Source organism: Nipponia nippon, unplaced genomic scaffold, assembly GCF_047370975.1.
Source record: "Nipponia nippon isolate SJK-2023a ecotype South Korea unplaced genomic scaffold, ASM4737097v1 scaffold_2, whole genome shotgun sequence".
In the NCBI taxonomy this organism is placed as follows: domain Eukaryota; kingdom Metazoa; phylum Chordata; class Aves; order Pelecaniformes; family Threskiornithidae; genus Nipponia; species Nipponia nippon.
The window spans coordinates 117,297,096-117,317,526 of record NW_028262336.1 but is presented as its reverse complement, the minus strand read 5'-3'; the positions used below and the strand labels follow the sequence as shown (position 1 = coordinate 117,317,526).

Below are 20,431 nucleotides of genomic sequence, written 5' to 3'. Positions count from 1 at the left end.
GCACATAACTCAAGGCCTCGATATTTCTTAAAAGTTCAGGTTCCTTTTAGCACCTAATACAAATGAACACAAATCTTGATGAAAATGCAGATGGTCACTGGTTTATCATTACTGACTCATAGTGACCAAAACAGAAACTGGGAAAGATAAAGAGCCTGGAGGTACAACAGCCATAGCAAAGCAATTATAGTGTAACATGGGAAGATAAGGCCTTGATAATTCCCTTGATGTCTATGCAACTGTAACGGCCTCTTTGATCTCAAAGATCGTAAACAATAAGGATGAAAAATATCCCTTTGCAATAATAGACTTTTGTTTCCTAATTTTCATAGGGACACCAAGCAATTGCTCAGTAATTTTTCTACATTTTTCTGCCAGTTGCTGCAAGCATGCCTCTTGCTAGTGTAACAATAACCCAGAAGAACAAGATGTGGTACAAAGCATTAGTAGGTCAGCGTTTCATTAGGAATATGAAATGACAGCATGACTCGCAAAGAGCATTCAATACTTGTGCAGATTGCACCTACTAACGGGAGTTAATGTAAGTTAAAAACATAAGACCTGATGTGTTCATAACTACTGTATTATTTTAAAGGCAAGAATAATTTAATCTTATTTTAAGTTGGATTTTTTCAGGGCTAAAAAAGGCAAATATTTAATAGTACATGACTATTCAACACTGATTTTCAGGAACAAAGTCTTACACAAAAGCAAAAAAAAACCAAACCTTTTTTAAATTCATTGAATCACAAAACCTGTCAGCAAGTATGCACAGTCAACAGACGCCAGAGATTTAAAAGGAAAACCTCAGGAACATAGGCTGCATCATAAAACTTAAATGAACTATTTTCAGTAGTGTTCACTACAAGGGAACTTAGGGAGGATCCCCTGTCGAGACTGACGTTCTCGTAGCTGACATTTCAGTAGAAGAAAATTTAGAAGAAATATAGGCATTACAAACACTAACAAATCCCCAAGGCCAAACTCATACACAAAAGGAAGCAGGGTGTACCATTTTCCTTTACCGGGTCTCAGGCCTAGACGGAGTGCAGGTAGATATAGTGCTTAGGGACATGATTTAGTTGTGGATTTGGCAGCACTAGGTTAATGGTTGGACTTGGTGATCTTAAAGGTCTTTTCCAACCTAAATGATTCTATGATTCTGTGAAAAGGTGCTTTTTTAAAAAAAGGGACTCCTAGGAACATCTGAGGAACTACAGACCAGTAAGTCTGGCTTCTATGTCAAGTGTTTTGATAGAAAATACATAGAAAAGTACAATTGTAGAATTGTATTTATCACATTACCATATAGTAATCTTACCATACAGACATATACCATCAACACAGCTTTTAAAGAGGGAAGTCATGCTTCAATCTGCATACAACCTTCCTGAAGAGTCTGAGAGAATATGAATAGGAATGGTCAAGGTAACACTGTGTACTTTCATTTCAAATAGCTCTTGACAGGGTCACTCATCATAGGCTGTCAAAGAAATGAAATTCTCAAAGGGGTTGAAGGACAGCCCCATTTTGGATTAACAACAGATAAAAAAATTCACCTTTTGTAGGAGTATCTGATCAGTTTGGAGGACTGAGAAATTGTCAGTGAAGGCACAGAATACTTTTCTGGGCCTTCACCATTCAACACATAAACCATCTGGAAAGGAAATGAACACGGAGGTAGAAAAGCTTGTTGATATAAAATTATTAAGGATTGTTAAAATTAAACCTTACTGTGAAGAGCTGCAAAAGGATACTGTGATAACAGAGTGGATAGGTGATAAATAATGTCACCCAGTACAAATTTACATAATACCTAAACCTAAACATATAATACCTATATTAGATATTATCAGTAAAGAGATTTGGGTGCCATTGTGGATGAACATCAGCTCAAGTGCAAAAAGGCAAATGGAACTGAATTGTGAGGAAAGCAATAAGATACAAACAAAACAAAAAAAACACAAGCAAAAAGAACTGTGATAGAAAGATCTACAGCTTCAATATTGCTATGCAGTTCTCATCTTCCCATCTCAAAATGATAGAATGGAATTTGAAACTCTGCAACATGGGCACTAGGAATGATAGCAAGTTTATTAAAGATTCACTGTAAGGAAGGATTAATAGTCTGGGATTTTTCAGTCTGTAAAGGACAGCTAAAAGGGGATATGACAGATATCTTATAACGTCATGAATGGCTCAACTGAGATGAACCAGAAACTGGTATTCATAATCACAAAAAAAATCCAGAAAACAGTAAAAGAAGTCACAAGGAGTGTAATTAAATTATGAAATTTATTGACATAGTACAAGCCAGTGGGAATATATTTTTTATGACAGATTAGACTAGGAATGACTTCAGTCTAGGCTAGGGGAAATTTTAATTGACTACAATTTGGTTGATGCCCTGACTTTATTTTAGTACCCAGGACACAAAGGTTAATATCCCTTTTTCTACAAAAAAAAATACCTTTTAAGCTTTAATGACAGAACTGGTTCAAAATTTGCCTTTTCATACAAGGGGCAACATTTCTCCACAAGTTCATAAAACAATTTTAAAACATTTAGTCATGTTTTTGAGGAAAAATGGGTCATTATTGCTAGTACATGTAATACTTGCATGATTATGTTTTTTAAAAAGAAATCTACTGCTACTTATAAAGCCACATTATTTATGGAATTACATTGTTTGAATTAAAAGCATTCTGTGCTTTCTACTTCTGTTATTTGATTCACATATCAGACCCATTTAGATTTTCTAACTAAACTTAAGCCCCTAAACACGTGTTTAAATGCATATGTGTTTAGACTTCCTCCCAGAACCAAGCTGCAGGAGCCTGTGGGACAACAGGAGAAGAGAGCACAGCCCCACTGGAAACTCCTGAGTCCCATGAGGAACATTTGAAGGGCATTTCAGCCTTATATATTATTTTTTGCTCTAATGGGTTGTGGGTTGTTTTTCTGTTTGTCTCTGCCAGCTAGTCTTCTCTCAGCTGCAAATCTCATATTCCCCTACTTCCATGTTCCTCCTTATGCTCCTTTGTTTTTCTTGCATAAGATATCCCTTCTTTTTTGTCCTCTCTTGTTCCTGTTTACTTGCTCTAGAATTCCTTGGAGACTCTTGACTGATTTTTATAGATTTAAACTAGACTTGTCTTTTTGCTACTGTGTCCACAAGTCAGATTTTATTCAGTTTTCCTCATCTAAAAATCTGAACAATTCTTACTTTGTTTAATATAGCTTTTAGTTCCTGAGTATTGCTTACCCCAGTAACCCATTTTCTGTCCAACTGAACACAGCTGTTAGTCATATTCTTCTCGTGCCATTCTGATTATGACATTTCCTCTGTTGCATCAAATACAAACCTCTCACCTTGCCTTATAAAATCTTTCTCCCTTCCCTGCTCATTTCTCATTTCCTAAGCTCTTGTGATTCTCCAAAGCTGTCAGTCACTCCACAGCAAATTCCAGATAACTGTATTGATTTCAGTGTTTGTATTTTTCACATTCCTGAATGTTTTTCTAGTTGTATCTTACAGTACTAAGCGTGTTGTCCTGATAAAATTAATCATGTCCCAAATTAAAAGGGTCACTGAAAATGAAATAACTGAACTTTGTATGCGTCTGCATATCTCTGTATCTGCGTACACAAATGCTCTTACATAATTTGAGGTTTTTTTGCTCAGCTTAGAAGGTCCTCAGTTGAACACAACATGTTATGTTGACTTATTTGTCATAATGGTCACTGCACTGGAAAACAAAACTTTGGTCTATGAAAATTCTTACCCTTCTAAAATTGATTGACTGCTTTAATCTTTCAAAATGTAAACATTAACCCATGGCTGAGAAATAAATCCTTTTTCTTAAGCTCTCCATTGTGCTGCTGGTAACCCTGAAGAGCATTTTAGAATATGTAGTGGACCTGGGCAGAGCATATCAGACCAAACAAGGCTATCTATCTCCATCAATTACTAGCTTTACTGCTGGGCAGGTTCAAATAGCAAGGTACAGGATTTTTCTGTGATAATCTCAACAAATGGAAAACTGATGATGTTTCATATTTTAAACATTCCTTATTTTCCAGGTGTGATGGGAGAATATGAACCAAAAATTGAAGTCCATTTTCCTTACACAGTTACAGCTGCAAGGGGAAGTACTGTTAAGATGGAGTGTTTTGCACTTGGCAAGTAAGTACAGATTCTTTCATAATTAGACATCATTGTTTATTAAGATGTGACATGCCTAATTTGTGGTTTCATTATATTGCTGGATTTCATTTTCACAGACAGTCCTTACTGCACACACAAAATAACCAATTGACTAAGTAGGCAATTATGAACTCCCTGCCCAGCTATTTCTGTGGACAGTAATTCATTCAAGTTAAAAGACTATCTATCAAAATGAAAAGTAATGTTCTTGTAAACAAAAAAAGGAAAGTTTTTTATTGAAAATCTTACCAGACTCACCCATTTATTCACTGTGATACTATAAATCAGTAAATTAGTTTATTCTGCTAAAATATCATAGTTAGAGAATAAAAAAGATTAGTAGCTTTTTTTTTTTCCCCCAAAAAGCATACTTTATATATGAAGCTAAGAGCACAATGTTTTAAACGTATCCTAACACATTTTGTGGCAGTGCCAATTCTCTAGTTTCTACCTGACCTAATAGCACTACTAGAGAACAGGTGTTTAGTATTCACGTCAAGGGTGTTTTTATATGTTTATTGATAAATGACTTTAGGGAGAGAAAGACTTTAGAAATACCTCTTTGTTATTTCATACAAATTAAAAAAGAAGTGAAATTACTTCTATATACTATTCAGATTACAGAATATAAGATGAAATTGATAACATTTCAATTTTGTTGTGGCAGTTACTGTTATTATTGTTGCCAAGAATAAGGGTGGCAAGGGTAGTATACAGTTAGGCAGAACTAAGAAGCAATTCTAGTGATTAAAAAAAAATTATTCTTTCTTCTGTACGTGTATGTAGCCAAAACCAGGTGTTCCATCAGTGATTTCTTGCTAGAGACATATAAACAAATATAAAGGGTAGGGTTTTTTTCAAAAAAATCCCATCATATTCGGGGCGGGGGGGTGTGAGGTGTTGAAAGAAATCTCACTGTATTGAATTCAGTTCCTTTTTATAGTGGTGCTCCTTTTGGACATCTCCCCCCGCCCCCGAAGTCATGCTGCTCAATATCATGTATCCTGCTTGGTTTTCTAGTTCATAGCTTATCAAGGCACATACAGGTTCCTTACAGCCTGGCTTTGATTAAGAAATAGTGGAAGGATTTGTATTTGTAACTCCTATAGAGGAACTTCACAAATCAATTAGTCTGAAGCATACCGTATCTTCCGTACCAATTCTTCTTACTTATTTACTTAAGTAGAAACAAAATGTAAGAGGAAAGGAATTTTAAGACAATAGTCTATTTTCCTGAGGATCACCACTCCAGCTTGCTCGGCAGGTCTGGTTTTCCAGAGCAGCATTTCAAAACCTGTCTCTACTACCTGAGAGGGCTTTTAAAATGTTTTGATGGTCATTTTGACCTTCGTGTGTCACTGGTCACTGGATTTTTTCGTTCAGATTTTTCTCTTAACAGTTCCTATTTACTAGATGGATGAGATATGTCTTAAACTTGCTTCCCTCCTTGCCTGTTTTTCCTGTTTGACCAACGTCCAGATACTCTCAGTGAGCAGGTCAGCAGAAAGTATTCATAAATAATTACAGAGAAATCCTGACAAAATATTTTAATTATATCTATTTAGGCCCAGTGAAGTTGAAGGAGAGACAGGACATAGCTAAACCAGTCCAAACAATATGTGGGAGACCATAGCCCATATACAGGGAGCCATTAGACAGCAACAGCAGCTTTTGCAAATTCATTTCCAGCATAAATATAAGCAGTAGTTTAGAAAGCAAACGTGAGGGAAGAACTTCTGTAGGGTAAAACACAAGTCTTATGTTTTATACAGTAAAGGTAAGGAAAGAGGTACATGAGAGAGGACAGAAAAGCAATAAATGGAGAGATTCCGAAATGCTGAAATATATGAAGAAAAGAGCTGTTCTGCAGAGGCTAGTGGCTCCAGGCTCTCTCCTGTCAGCAACACTAACCAATTTTCTGCCAGGTCAATAGTGGGCAACAAGGCCCTTTTAGACACTTGGCTATGGCTGAAGCAGTAACCAATATGTTAGTTTCCATTTTCTTCATTTTGCTGGAATTAAATTGCAGTTGCTGACAGATTACAAGTCAACTGTCACTTTCCGGTGAAGAGGAGGTATGTCGCATGTTGTCCTTCACAACCATCACTGACAGGCAAGAAATGCAGCTACTGATACCTTCCATCATCAGCACCCTGAGGTTTAGTAAATCATCTCAAAAAGAGGCAGTCGCTACTCGAACAGCCACATAAGGAAGGTGAAGGTTGACAGGAAAGGTTTCAATTAGCTTATTTCCACATTCATATTTGGTGTTAACCTTTAATAAACAAAATACCAAAAAACACCTGAACCATCAAGGAATTTAAGGTTATCTAATAAGTTAACCCCATTAGCTGCTGTTGTAATGGGCAGCTATTTTTACCATGCACATTCCTTATCTTCTTTTTGCAGCCATTAATGCACAATCAAATCAGCTAGTTGAAATTGCTTTCAACCTGATATGGTAATAATTACATGAATGACATTTCAGGCCTTGTTTGAAACCTGGAGGCTGAGGTGGGAGTTAGAAATGCATCAGATTTCCTATTCATTTTCATTGTTTTCATTTTTTGTCCCCTTCTCTTATTCCTGATAGCTTATAAGGATCTTTTCTTGTTACACTGCCATGGGTCCCCATTACCAAACTGAATCACACCTAATTTGTTCCTTCTTTATTTAGCATTTTGAGATTTGGCATTTTGAATTCTTTTTGTAAATAACACAGAATTTATTTGGTCTCAAAACCAATGTGCTGCTGTTTTTCTCATGCCTTAATTCAGCTGTCTGAAACACTCGCTCTTCTCTCTCCACTGTAATTGTGAGAATGACAGACATTCCAGCGAGATTTCCTGAAGTAGGCATTTGGCAAATACTCCAGAAAGAGCCTCATCTTTAGTTACAGATTAACGATTTATTAGTAGTGTTTATTTAGAACTGCCAGTCATTATGGCTGTAGGAATTAAATAAATTGGAGCTGTGCAGCTTTTGTCTCCAAACTAAAATCAAATGTTTTCATTGCTTGACAGACAGAAACTCTCTGAGAAGGATTTTATTCTGACCCAAGGAATATGTAGCTGGTCCGGTTATAAGTGAAAATATTACATTATTGATGCCATTTATAAATAGACTCTGTTGTTGCTAAAGAATTCAAAGTAATACAAGAGTGAAATACCTCAAAATGATGCTATTTGTATTAGATAATACTGCTTATAATGAGCATCAGTTATTGGCTAATAAATCACTGCATATATCTATGATTTACTGCTGAGGTATAACGGAAGAAATGACAGACAGAGGAGTCAAATAAAATTTACTGTATTATATATCAGAGTGCATTTTGCAATTAGTGGTGTTTTGTGATTTGTGTTGGATATTTATGCTGGCCCACTTCTGTTGAAATGTTGTTTTTATAGCCATATTCACTGTCATATCCACACAACAACTTGTGTTTTGATTACATCTATGTTTCATATATGTCTGTATACATAGCATACAGATATTTTCTGTCACCCATTTAATTATGCATTTTTTTTAGGAACACTTGAATTTTTGTTTGTTTCCTAACAAGACAGAGGATCATATTTTTTTTAAAAAGAATAATTAAAAAAAACCCACTGGCAATAACAAAGTATTAACATCTATTTTTTGAACTTTTCATAGGAACAGAACTACATCTCTTTCATTTACATAATTGCTAGATCCTGATTAAGACTTGCATTAAGCTTTATTAAAATAATAAAATAATAATTAAAAAAAGAAAAAATCACTTTTAAAACTTACTGAATGGAAGAATTCAAAACATCTACATTAAAAAAAGAAATCTAACCAGCAGTTCGTTAATATTTGCTTTTGAGTAACACAATTTTCACTGCTTGCATCTTCTGTTATTTAAATAGACACACTAATTCTTTGGTAAGACAAATAAATTAGCTTATTGGTAATGAGGTGGTCGTTTGTGGTCCAGATGATCCCGATTTTCTAACAATTCCATCATTTCAATGTCAGAACTTAAGTATATTTTGTAAATCAGGAAGACGGATCATGATCTTGTTCTTTGGGTAGGTTCTGGTGAAGAAGCCATGATTTTCCCAGCTGACATTCTTGCACAGATCACAGCATTCTAGGCTTTTACTGCTCCAGAAATGCAATTTTTTAGGCATTGCCTTCTGTCACAGCAGGTTGCCATTTGCATTTTCTCTCAACTATTACTGAGTCTGCTTCCAAGAACACCTGGAGGCAACTGGTTAATTCTTTCATTTCTTTTTTCATGTTCTTTTTTAAAAGGAAGAATTCTCATGTCTTCATTTAGCTCCTCATTAAAAAGATATGAAAGTAATGGTGCTGATAGGTAAAAGGACTTTTTCTGTCCCCACCATGTGATATATTCATTAATGAAGCACTTCCAGTGACTACCATCCAAGCGTTCTTTAACACTTCCTGAATTTGGAGTATAATTATCTCATAAGTGATTTTAATACGATTATTTTAAGATGGGACTTGAAAGCAGGCATAGATGGAAATATATGTTTTTTGTTAAAAGCCTCAAAATGAGCAAGTTTCCATTGTTTGAACAGTGACATAGGACTGGTTTGTTCAAGTTCGCATGAAAAGCTTTAAGTTACAACCCTCCTCAATGAGCACAGACCCTTGCCCTCAGAGGACAGCAAGAAAATGGAAGTGTCAGAAATATGTCACCATTTTTTTCCTTTTTCTTCCTGTTTTTCTGGTGTATAACTCTAGGTTGACTTCTTTTTTCCCTTTCAAATAATTCTTTTACACCCACTCTTTCACACAGATTTTTTAATGTCAAATTGCGTATAATGCATACACCCTACCTGACCCTCACACTTCAGCGTTTTCCTCACTGCATTTTTGGTCGTGCATCACACCCATACAGCAGCATCTATTTTATTCTCCATATAAACCTCATACTTCATTGGTTTTCTGGCTCCAGCCAGGAAAAAAAAAATACAGTTTATAGTATGATAGTGCCAACAGCCAATTTTGAGTGAGTAATCATATTTTATTTCTCATTAGAACATATTAGAGGATGTGGGTTATTGCTGTATTTGTAGGTTACCAAAGTTTTCAATCTTTGCTTTTAAAATAGAATCCCTGGGCCACATAGACTGCCAAAAGCATTGTTTTGCTAAAAAAAAAATTAAGTTTTATGCATCCTTTTTTTACTATGGTTATTTTTTAACCACGTAGATCAGCACATAGAGATTTTAATCAAAAGAATCAATAGAGAACAGTGCTGACAGACAATTTTTCTTACAACCCATATGCTTGTTTTTCTGTATTTTTGAAAGACTGTTTTATGCTTGTGCTATTTCTATATGATAGTAACATCTACACAGTATATCAATATTCTTTCTAAATGCTAGCTTACTTCACTCTAATAATGTCAAGACTGTTTTTATTGTGAAATATTCTTAGTTAAAGATAAGAATAAAATAGGGATATTGACTTCCTTTTATTACTGAATTATGATGAGGCTCTCATGATAGAAGCATTGTTCATGCTGTTATATTTAATGTTGCTTTAATAATTCTATTGTAAACTTTGTTTTGAAGAGATTTATAGCTCAGTCATAAACATTCATCCCATTTGTAATATGGCTTGCAAGAACTCAGCTGACAATCCATTTTTAAATCTTGCTTTGTAAAAGAAATAAAATTAAATAAAAAGAAGGCAAAGTTACATATATTTAAGTCACACAAATGAATGAAATTTAGTGACTTGTAATCTAGGAAATGTTCTAAAATGTTCTCTTGAAACAATGAACTCTGAAACTTCTGACTAATAATCATCTCAAAGTTTTAAATCTATGGAATATAGGATTTTATTTTCTCCTTGACCTGATTTTTTTTTTAACCAGCTTTTCTAATGGTTTTTCAAACTTTTATTAAAAATGCTATTATTTATTTTATGTCATTATCAATATTTTCATTGCAGACTATGTACATGTAGAGAAAGCTTACTGAAGATTTTTCAATATGCAGAAATAAAAGCAAAAAGTGTTTGGATAAATGAATATGATATCTAAGCAAAGATCAGGGTGGTGATACAAAAACGCTTTATGATCCGGTGAAGGGCATTTGACTGTAACTGTGGAGAATTGCATGAAGTATTTGAAGAGTTATTTTTCCTGGTGTCACTCATCAAGACGATGACATAGGGTAATGGCTATAAAGAAGGCTTCTAGATATTGCAAATCTTTTTGCAGGTGTAATAGACTTTACAAGCCCATATATTAAAAAGATATTTCCGTGAGGTCTGGTCAGTGTTTGGCAAACAATGTAATGAGGAAGAGAGTAATTTCAGAAAAGAAGGAAGGTTAAAGGCACCCAAGAAGTGCATCTTTGGTCAAAGGTTTTATAGTACCTGGTTCTTTACTTTTCTTCTCTTCTTTCTTTTCTTCTTCAACTTTAGCTGTACATAATTTTTGCCAGGAACACAAAATTCACAAACAATAATCCTATAATGAGTCACAGATCCAGGTTACACACTTCTCTGACTAACACATGCAGTTATCCATCTGGTCCCTCAACGTAGGTGAATAGTTTTCAGCATTGCACCATATTGTTTCTTAACTGCAAAGGACAAAACTTAACCCTCTCTGCTCTTCAGATTTGTAAAATATGGCTTTTCCTTTCTGTCCACCAGTTAAAACTATACCACAGGTCTTCCATATGTTTCTCCCTGACTTGTATCCTTTTGTTGGCTGATTTTGACAAGTCCAATATTACCTATTTTATACTGGTCCAGAATGTTTCAGAACTGGTATTCGTGTGTTGGCCGTGGACAGCAAGATTCTTCTTGGCTTCAGACCTGGCAGGAGGCATCTCCTGCTATAAACTGTCAAGAGAAGCAGACATGGCCTTCCCATAACCCGACCCCTTCCCACTAATCCAGTGTCAAAAAAGGTCTCATGAGGATTTATATTCTGAGATCAAATGCTTTTCTGACATAAATCTCCTTAATACAAATTCATGAACCCACCTCTCACTCCAGCCCTGGTATTACACTAGAGAGTAGCAAACCTAATGCACTGATCACAGTTTAAAACAAACTTAACCTCTGTTAACTGCACTATACTGCATCCCAGGGGCATTGAGATGAGTGAGGGGTCAAGGTGACAAGCAGTAGCTGAGTATTATCGGACATAAACATGGGAATATAACATGAGTATAGAGTGATACTAACATCTGTGGTATAAAACAGGCTTCACTGTCTTTAGGGCCAAGTATGACAGTTCTGTTGGACGCTTCTTTGTGATATGTCAGCAGACCTTTACAGTGTGGTGGCAGTCAAGGGACATAGCTCATGGAATGGCCATTCAGCCCCAGCAGCTGCTCCTTTCTAGGTATTGTCTTTTGGAAATGGTTAAGCTTCCTCATACTTTTCCATGAAGACAAAACAGTTCTTGCCTCTTCCCACAATAATGGTGACACACAGAAACACTTTTGATATTACAGACAACCTGATTCTATACTAAGGACATTCAGAGCACATTCCACTGAATCCTGTGACAATAGCATGTACATTGTTATCCACTATTTGGGAACTGCTGGTCAAAACAAAGTATGAAAGGACATGGTGAATCACTGCATTGATAAATGAAGGTTGGAGGTCTGAGGAATTCTGACCAGGTTTAATATACAAATTGCAGGCAAAAAGGAGGCTAATTTTGACTTGTCTTTTAAATATATTATGGTACTCACAATTTAATGATATGCCAAAATCCTGGGCTTGCATTAAATGGAGAAAATCATTCTAGATGCTATGCATCCAATTCCTTGTTGGAACTAGGGGTTCAAATATTCAATGTTTTTTTGTACATATAGGAGAATTACTAGGGGAACAAGGAGTGCTAGCATCTTAGCATCTTTGAGTATTAAGCAAACTCACAGTGAAGACCACAGGTAGTAACTTGCCTTCACCCTCAAAAACAATTCTTATCATGATATTCTGTTTTTCATCTACAGGTCACAGAGACATAAAATGGCTGCTTTCTCTTTTTAAAACAGGGAAACTATGGCATAGGATATTAAAATAGAATGATTTGTGCAAAGTCAAATTGCAGGATAGCAACAAAAACTGGTATAGAAATATATGTTTCTAAGTCCCATAGAACAAAAAAATCATGTTCCTTCATGCCTCTTCACACTACTTCTCACTTTAATGAAAGTATTTTGTTACTTCTATCAGATGTCAACCTGGAAACTGTGGAAGATACTCTTAAAGTTTACTGATAACAAAACAATCCCAAGAGGGAAATGAACACTCTCAGTAGAACAGCATTCATCAGTGTCATAAGTAGGGATGTCCTTTCCCCTGGAGATAAACTTGTGATGAGAGGAAGGAATCTTTTTAAACATGAACATGGCATCTTCAAGCTGAGTTTGTTTATATAAGACAGGAATAGATCCAGGATTTTTTTTGCTTTGATAACACATATTGTTTATGTCAAATAAATCTTTCTAAGACTTTCATCAATCTAAAGTTCATTTTTAGATCGTACAGAATAAGAATTTATGTCATAAGTTGCTAGACCAGTACTGGATTTTGTTCCTGTTTGTCAGGCTGGATTGATTTCTGCCTTCCTTTAAGAGGACTTGTTCTTGCATAGACTTTATAATGCTGTTACAAATATTGTGATCATTCATAGTAATGTAATAAAGATTCTTTGGTGAATCTCAAGTAACACTCCCAGGGCTCATTCTGCCTCACTCTGACTAAATGCTTCATACTTACATCTAAAAATTTAGAGTTAATTGCTTTTACCATATGGCATAGGGAAAGTGGGAAAAAAACCCACCAATCTGCAAGTCCCCGTCAGTAGAACGTCAGTCTTGAAGAAGCAATATTACCAATCCCTTCCCTTTCTCTCTCACAGCCATCAAAGAAAACTTGTAAATGCTACTAAAAACTTTGTTCAGTAATTTAAACAGTTTTTCTTTAGGTTTAAAGGTGGAGGAGTATTTTTTTTGCATTCCAAACTTTCTCTCCAGAAGCACATATGTAGGCTTTCTCTCTGTATCAGAGGCTGAGAGGATCAGAAGGAAACAAAATCTGTCAATTGTCAATAGTAGGTCCCTTAGTTACCATTGCTGTATTTCTCTTCAGGATTTCCCACAAAGAAATAAATACATTTAATACTGTGTGGTACAGGAGCTTTAAATCCAGCACTTACTTCCAGAAATCGTCACGCTCACTGTCTTCAAACTTTGTAGCTGATCAGCAGGTTCAAAGCCATCTTGTGCACCCCAGACACACTGGATTTACATGTGGTGCTCATTTGCATCATGACTGGTGGTAGACCAGCTGTTTCTGGAAGTCCTGGGCTCATTGTAACTAGTCCTCTGGAATTGATCTGTACACATACACTGGCCATATCTGTACAGCAGAACTGGGAAATCTTAATGTGCCAGCTACAGAAATTCTGCCTGGACAAAGTTTGGAACACAGAAAAATTACCTGAGAGAAAGTGCAGTTATAAAATAGCTTTACACAGGGCATGTAAACACAGTGCTACAGCAGTACTGTGGCCCTGAGAATCCATACAAACACCTGCCAAAAACGTGTCACTTTTTCAGGAAAATTTTCTGCTTCAAAGCATTTATCTCCTCTAACTTAAATTTATGGATTCTTCATGTCCCCCATACTAACACAGCAGATGTCATGTATGGCTTTTGCTTTTCAAGTTTCTTCAGATTCTCTTCTCAACAGTCTTGATCAAGTCTTTAATAGTTTTTAGAAGAATGTTCACTTATTTCAGTGTCCTCAGCCAGAAAGCTGAGGTAGAGTGTGATACAGAGACTAGAAAATAAGGGTCACTAGATGGAGGAGGAAAAAAACAGAGCTTACTTCTGTCCTTACTTAACAGTTGTAATAGCTCAACACCTCCTCCAGCCCACAGTATAGCACCTGCTATAGTATGATGACAAAAATATAATATAGAATTTTGCAATGTGGCCAAAACTGAATCCACAGGAGGAGATGTTCAGCTCCTTTGTTTTAAATTTTTCATCATCTAGCTGTGCTGTTGTGATTTCATTAAGAGTAAATACCATTATCTAACTTTTAAATGGAAAAACGAAAGGTTGCAGAATAGCTTTTCCCCTTTACTCACTACTTGCGAAACCAATACCTTGCGTATTGTGGATCTTCTGTTCTGTTGTTTGATTACACGTTAAGCAGATGACTCTTGTGTTTGTGACTAACTTCAATTTAAGAGTTTGGAAAAATCTTTGAAATCCCCAGAAGTGTCAGTTATGTTATCTAACTTTAGCCATCAAACAGTTAAGGATCAAGTTTGAGCTCACAGTTTAAGCTCTGATCAATCAGTAGAGAAAACCCTCTGGAGTATAATTCACTATGACTAATGAATCATTATAGATAATGAATCATTATCCATAGCACTATTTTAGATGTTACAGATGCTCTAACATGTTAGGACTTAAAATGTGAAGAAAATGACATGGAGCTGAACATGCAGCCAAGCAAAAGCACGTTGACCTTGCTCTGTGCCATGAAGAACAAGCCAGCAGTGGAGGGAAAGTACATCCACATCAGTATATGACACTGATAAATGCATCAGACCTTTTTAGTAGAGCCATGAATGTGTGTTGACATGACTTGCAGACCTGGACTTGTTCCTGCACACAGGCTTCAAACTCATCACCATTTCCTTCTATTCTATTTCTATTCTTAAATCACCAGTACTCACAGCTGCTATATTTCATGAGTACTAACTATCTTTTAATAACCAAATGAAAGGAAAAGTCATTATCTTGTCTCCTAAATCTCTGCATCTGACCAGAACAGATTTATATGGGATGTTCTAAAGGTAGAATCATGTGAATGGCTGATGGGCATTTCTGGAAAGTATCTGATGGAGAGAATTTCATGATAGTCCTCAACATTTTAATCTTACATAATTATTCTGTAATAATTAGAAGATATTTACCACAGTTGCAAGGCTGGAGGGCATAAGGAGAAAGGTTTTTTTCTAGTCTCACACGCACAGGCATGAAGAGATTTTCAAGATATATTATGATGTGAACCTGTGGGTTTGAAGGCACAGCTCAGGACAGTGATGCATGGTAAAGAGAAATAGTGTGGAGAGGAATTGAAATTACAGTAGAAGGGAAAATATTTCAAAAGAGCACATCAATTTGTACTAACCAAAAATAGAAAAAGTAACCTATGCATTCTTATTTAAGATATTGCTGAAAAACTAGAAGATCAGATCCATGGAAAAGGTATTTTAAAATTCAGACATTACTCTCATTTCCACCTCACCCCTTTCCTGAAATAAACATATGCTTTATAGATCTAATTAAATTCTTTTTCAGATGAAATTCCAAAAAAAAAAAGTATGAAATTGCTTCCAATAGTTTTTTCAAAACTTTTTTATTTCCAATGAAACTTGTGAAGAATTCCCAACAAATTCAATAGCACTTGTCCCAAATAATATACTACTGAAATCTGACTTTTATAATCTCTTCTAGATGTAAATGTAAAACTATAACTTGCATTTTCTTCAAATTCAAAATGAACAAACCCACAATAATGTCTATCACTGTCACCAGTGACCTCTTAGAACTTTTATTCAGCTCAGATGAAGGAGGCGTTTAATGATGGTATTTCTGAAATCAAATAGGATTTTTTTTTTCTCAGTAGTGCTAAGGTTTACCAGTAGTATTCAACAGATATTATTTCCAAAAGTGAGGAGAAACCTTATCTTTGAACTCAATTGAAACTTGAATAAAGTTACTCATAGGAGTTGAATGTGAACAGGGTTGTAATAAACAAGGAAACTATATTCCCATAGATGTCTGCTGAGTCCAAAATAAAAATGGATTATAATGATTATAAAATTTAACAATTATGCATATTACATTAAACTCATATTAATGTTGGAGATACTTCTGCTGTTGCTCTATTTTTTAAAAGGTTGTGGATCATTCAAAAAGATGAACAATATGTGCATATGTTAGTTAGATTTTATGGTGGATTTTATGAGTTTTCTAGAACAGTCACACAATTTTATTCTTTCACATCCTCACTCAGATGTATTTCATTCTTTCATTTCATTCTCACACAAGTCACAGAGGAGAAATAGGTATAGATATATTTTTATTTCAGATGTAAAATTCATACCTCACTTGTAAGTTATGCCAGGAAAATAAGAAGCTTCATTAAACAGAACTACAAGTTGTCTGCGAATAGTGATTTGCAGTTCGGGAGTACTTTCCTTTGAAATTATTAAATCTACACAGCTAAAGTAATTTTATCTCCTTGAAAAACTCCACTTACTACCTCATACTGATGAAGAAAAAAGTGAGGGTTTTTTTTTTTTAAATATGTTTTCTAATGACCTAGAAAACAAGTTTCCTCTGTATTTGCCATGTTATACACATTTACTTTTTGTAGCATACACAAAAGCAAATTTCAAAAAATTGGTTAAATGCAATTTGAAGGAAATTTTCTAGATACATGAATTTCAGAGTAATCTCATAGCAGCTAAATGAGACAACTTTCACAGTTTATAATGTCTTCATTGTTTCTCAGAAATATACACTAAGAAAAAATTCCACTTATCAGTTCTATTCAGCAGAACCAGCTTTCTTCCATGACAATAGAGCAAAAACATCTTTGTCACTGATTTTACTGGAAGTAGGGGTGAAGGGCAAATAAGTAATAATGGGCAACAAACATGGCACCCTTACAGTGCCAAATAAAGTGTACCTGCACACTATCATCTCATTCATAAAACAGCAGTTGCTGAGTAGTATTGTACTGTACCAGCGTAAAGTGTTCCTACTGTGGACCTGTGTTGTGACCAATAATGATTAATAAAACTCTTGCTTGGCCATGGTGGCTGTTTTGCAGCCAGCAATCATGACATAATTATGTTCCATATAGAAACAGGACAAGCATATAGGGAGTTTACACTTAAAGCTGAACCCATACCAACAAAAGATTTACACAATCTCCAGAAAGTCATTCAAGAAAGAGTATAAATTTGAATATTAAAGTGAAGTGTGCAATTAGAAATAAAATATGAGAGCTAATAAATGAGGAAAAAAGAAACTAATATTGTTATTTGTACTGCTTCTAATATATACAAATAGTTATCAAAGTATAGCAAATCAAAATATGTAGCTAAGGATGTGAAAGAAATATCATAAGTGGTAAGGCTAAAGACAGTATGTTTTGTTAGTGTATCAGAGACAGAAATACCCTATTTATTCTTTGTATTTAGAACTGAACAGGTTGAAGTACATGTAGTACTTGAAGTACTTGAAGTACTTGAAGTACTTGTGTCAGATAAGAACAGGAAGTTCTTTTAATCTTCTAATTAAAAGGTATGTAAAATAACTTCTAATAGGAATATGCAACTTCATATAGTTTTATATATATATATAGTTCTAATATGCAACTTCATATAGTTATAGCAAGTGGAAGTTAGCAAACGTTAGCAGAAATTAATAGAAGCTTTGAATTTGAATGCTATGAAGTACTTTTCCCCATCTACACTGCCACAAGATCCAGCTGTGTTTATATCTAAGCTTAGACTTGAAAGCAATTCAAATAAATACAAAATTTTTTTTGAAAAAGTATCGGCATGTAACCATTACATTTTCTTTTATGATGTCCTCCAAGCTCCTTTTGGAATACCTGAAGCAGTCTAGTTTTCAGCTCACAATCAAATATTTTATAACTACAGTTCTTCTTTTTTCTTTTTGTCCCCCCTAAGTATCCACTGCCATATTTAGACAAAAGTATTTCTGTACCAAAAAGCCCAATGGGTACACAACAACTGATGAGTGTTTTGGCTAAAAAGAAAATTGAATGAGTGCAAACACTATCTAATTCATTTCTTCCCTCAGTATGAATGTAAATGACACAGTTTCCACATAGACCTGTGTGGAATAGCAAGGTACAGTGAAAAGCCCTTCTACTCCTGCGAGCAACCATGTAATGCTGTTAGTCAGAATTATCAGTGCCGATAATAAATACTTCTTACACAACTGGTTTTGCAACATAAAGAATATTGCAACAGAAAACGTCTCCAAAACTTTGGTCAACTTAATTTTTCCAAGATACGGTGGTACTGAAATCCCTCACCTAGATGGACGTATCAGTTACTGATCTCCTGATCTGCAGTTTCATTGCAGGAAAATTGGTTGTGTTAGAACTTGTTAAATTCATCCAGGTTTTAAAGTTGTTATTTTCTTTTACCTATTGAGTGAAAGTGTTCAGGAGTAAAGCACAGAGTGCTAAAGAAGCTCTAGAGAGAGTATTTCAAGTGATTTACTTGGTCTCAATAAAAACTTGACTTCCCTTGTGGATGAAAGAGACACATTCCATGTAACAAACCATTTATTAAGGATTCCCTACAGAAAGTGAGGTATACCAAGCATTATATGAACCTTAATTGTGGTTATATTTTATCACTACTTAGATTATTGAGTGTTTAAACTACCAGATAACAGAATCTATATTCTCAATAGTGGAAGAGTACTAACAGTAATTTTACTAAATATTTCAGCCCTGTTCCAACAATCTCTTGGAGGAAAGTTAATGGTCATAATCCAAGTAAAGCCCGCCTGAGAAAATCCCAAGCTGTGCTTGAAATACCTAATGTGCAGCTAGAGGATGCAGGGATGTATGAATGTAAGGCTGAAAACTCTCGTGGAAGAAATGTCTTCAGAGGACAACTACAAGTGTACAGTAAGTGTAACTGCACACAGTATTATCCAGCAATGCTTTGTCCACACTTAAGTCTTTAACTACTTATGAAGGATGTTAAGGTCCAGTAGAAATGAAATATCTTTCTTGTGAAATACAATTAGTATTGAATTAAGCTATATATATTTATTCCTTAGTAATGCATTAAAGTCTGAAATATAAATAAAGTTGACTCCCTCAAAGAACTCGTTTTAATACAATTCCATGTTTGATATTTATGGGGTTTGGGTTTTTTTTGAAAGGATATTGCTATAATTTTAAAAGTCTATTTTTTTCTCCCAATATGATATATAACAATGACATGCAACCTCAGCATGATGTGTCTGTCAGTAAACAATATTAGAAATATCTTAGGACTTTTATCGCAGTTTTATTAATGTTTCACCCTTGTCATGCCTGGGTGCTGAGTTTTGTTAAATTCATTGTACAGAAATCAGAGCTGGAGAAGTGTTTCTGTTTTTGCAAAAAATTCTCAATCTAGGCATGCACAATTTCTGAAGGTTCTGATTTTCAGAACATGCTGAACATTTTCTCTCAAGAATTGGTCTTTCTAAAAGTTTTTTGAGTGAGCATAAAAAGAATTGAATCATGCATTGCATTGAAAAGAAAAAGCACAACCTGAAATGAAAAATATTTAGTAAAGATGATGAATTTTATATAATATTGTTGCTGCATCCTAGAGGCTAGAAACAAAAGCTTATATAAGACATGCCCTGAATATTTACAAGTCGAAGTTCTCCTTATATTGAATGTATGCTTGAGTCCCACCTACTTCTTATCAATTAAAGCTACATCACTTGCTATCATTCCATGAATCGTACAAACTTAAATACCTAGCAGGAAAGGTCTACTGCAGGAGATCATGCAACAAATCTTTCAGACTGAATTGTTTTCTGTCTTCAAATATCGCAGTCAGTGGAATTCCAACTGCTGCAGTTTAGACAGGTCCTCAGGCTAATAGATACCTTTAAGACTGAGTCTCTCCTGTTAATCAATTTTATTTTTCTTTTCTTGATTTCAGACCATGGCTCCTAGTGCTTTTTCCCCATTACTAACTATACACAGTTCTCTGTCTTTGTTACACACTTTCATCAAATAACCGTAGACTGGCATCATACATTTAGTGTATTTTCCACATATGTCAATATTTCCAGGTCCATAATCAATTTTCCTGTCTCCTCCAGCTTTCCAATGTCTTTATCTTAGCTCCCTTGTTTTTGGTGAGTATCAGCATATCTGGACGATGCTTCTCTCCTTGCTTTTCATTCTCATCCATCTAGAGCCAAAGACAAGTTTTTGTCTTCAATTTTTTTTGGTATATGCTGGAAAAAATATGTGATGGCAAATGTGGTAGTTTCCACCTTTTGTTTTGGGCATGCCATCCACACTGCACGTGCAGCAAAGGTTTTATAAGGCTTTTACTGAAAACAGCAGTCAAAGCCCAGGAACTACTTGATTTCT

General features: G+C 35.1%; 1 protein-coding gene across 5 annotated transcripts in view; it reads left to right on the top strand.

Moving 5' to 3' along the window:
* Window positions 1-20,431, top strand: part of CNTN5 (contactin 5) — a 660,854-nt gene that overhangs the window by 499,797 nt on the left and 140,626 nt on the right. For all 5 annotated transcript variants that reach the window (XM_087758088.1, XM_087758089.1, XM_087758087.1 and 2 more), the window contains 2 exons: window positions 4,084-4,186; window positions 18,771-18,952. In XM_087758088.1, the coding sequence (XP_087614214.1) occupies window positions 4,084-4,186; window positions 18,771-18,952 (285 nt within the window). The remainder of the gene's footprint in view (window positions 1-4,083; window positions 4,187-18,770; window positions 18,953-20,431) is intronic.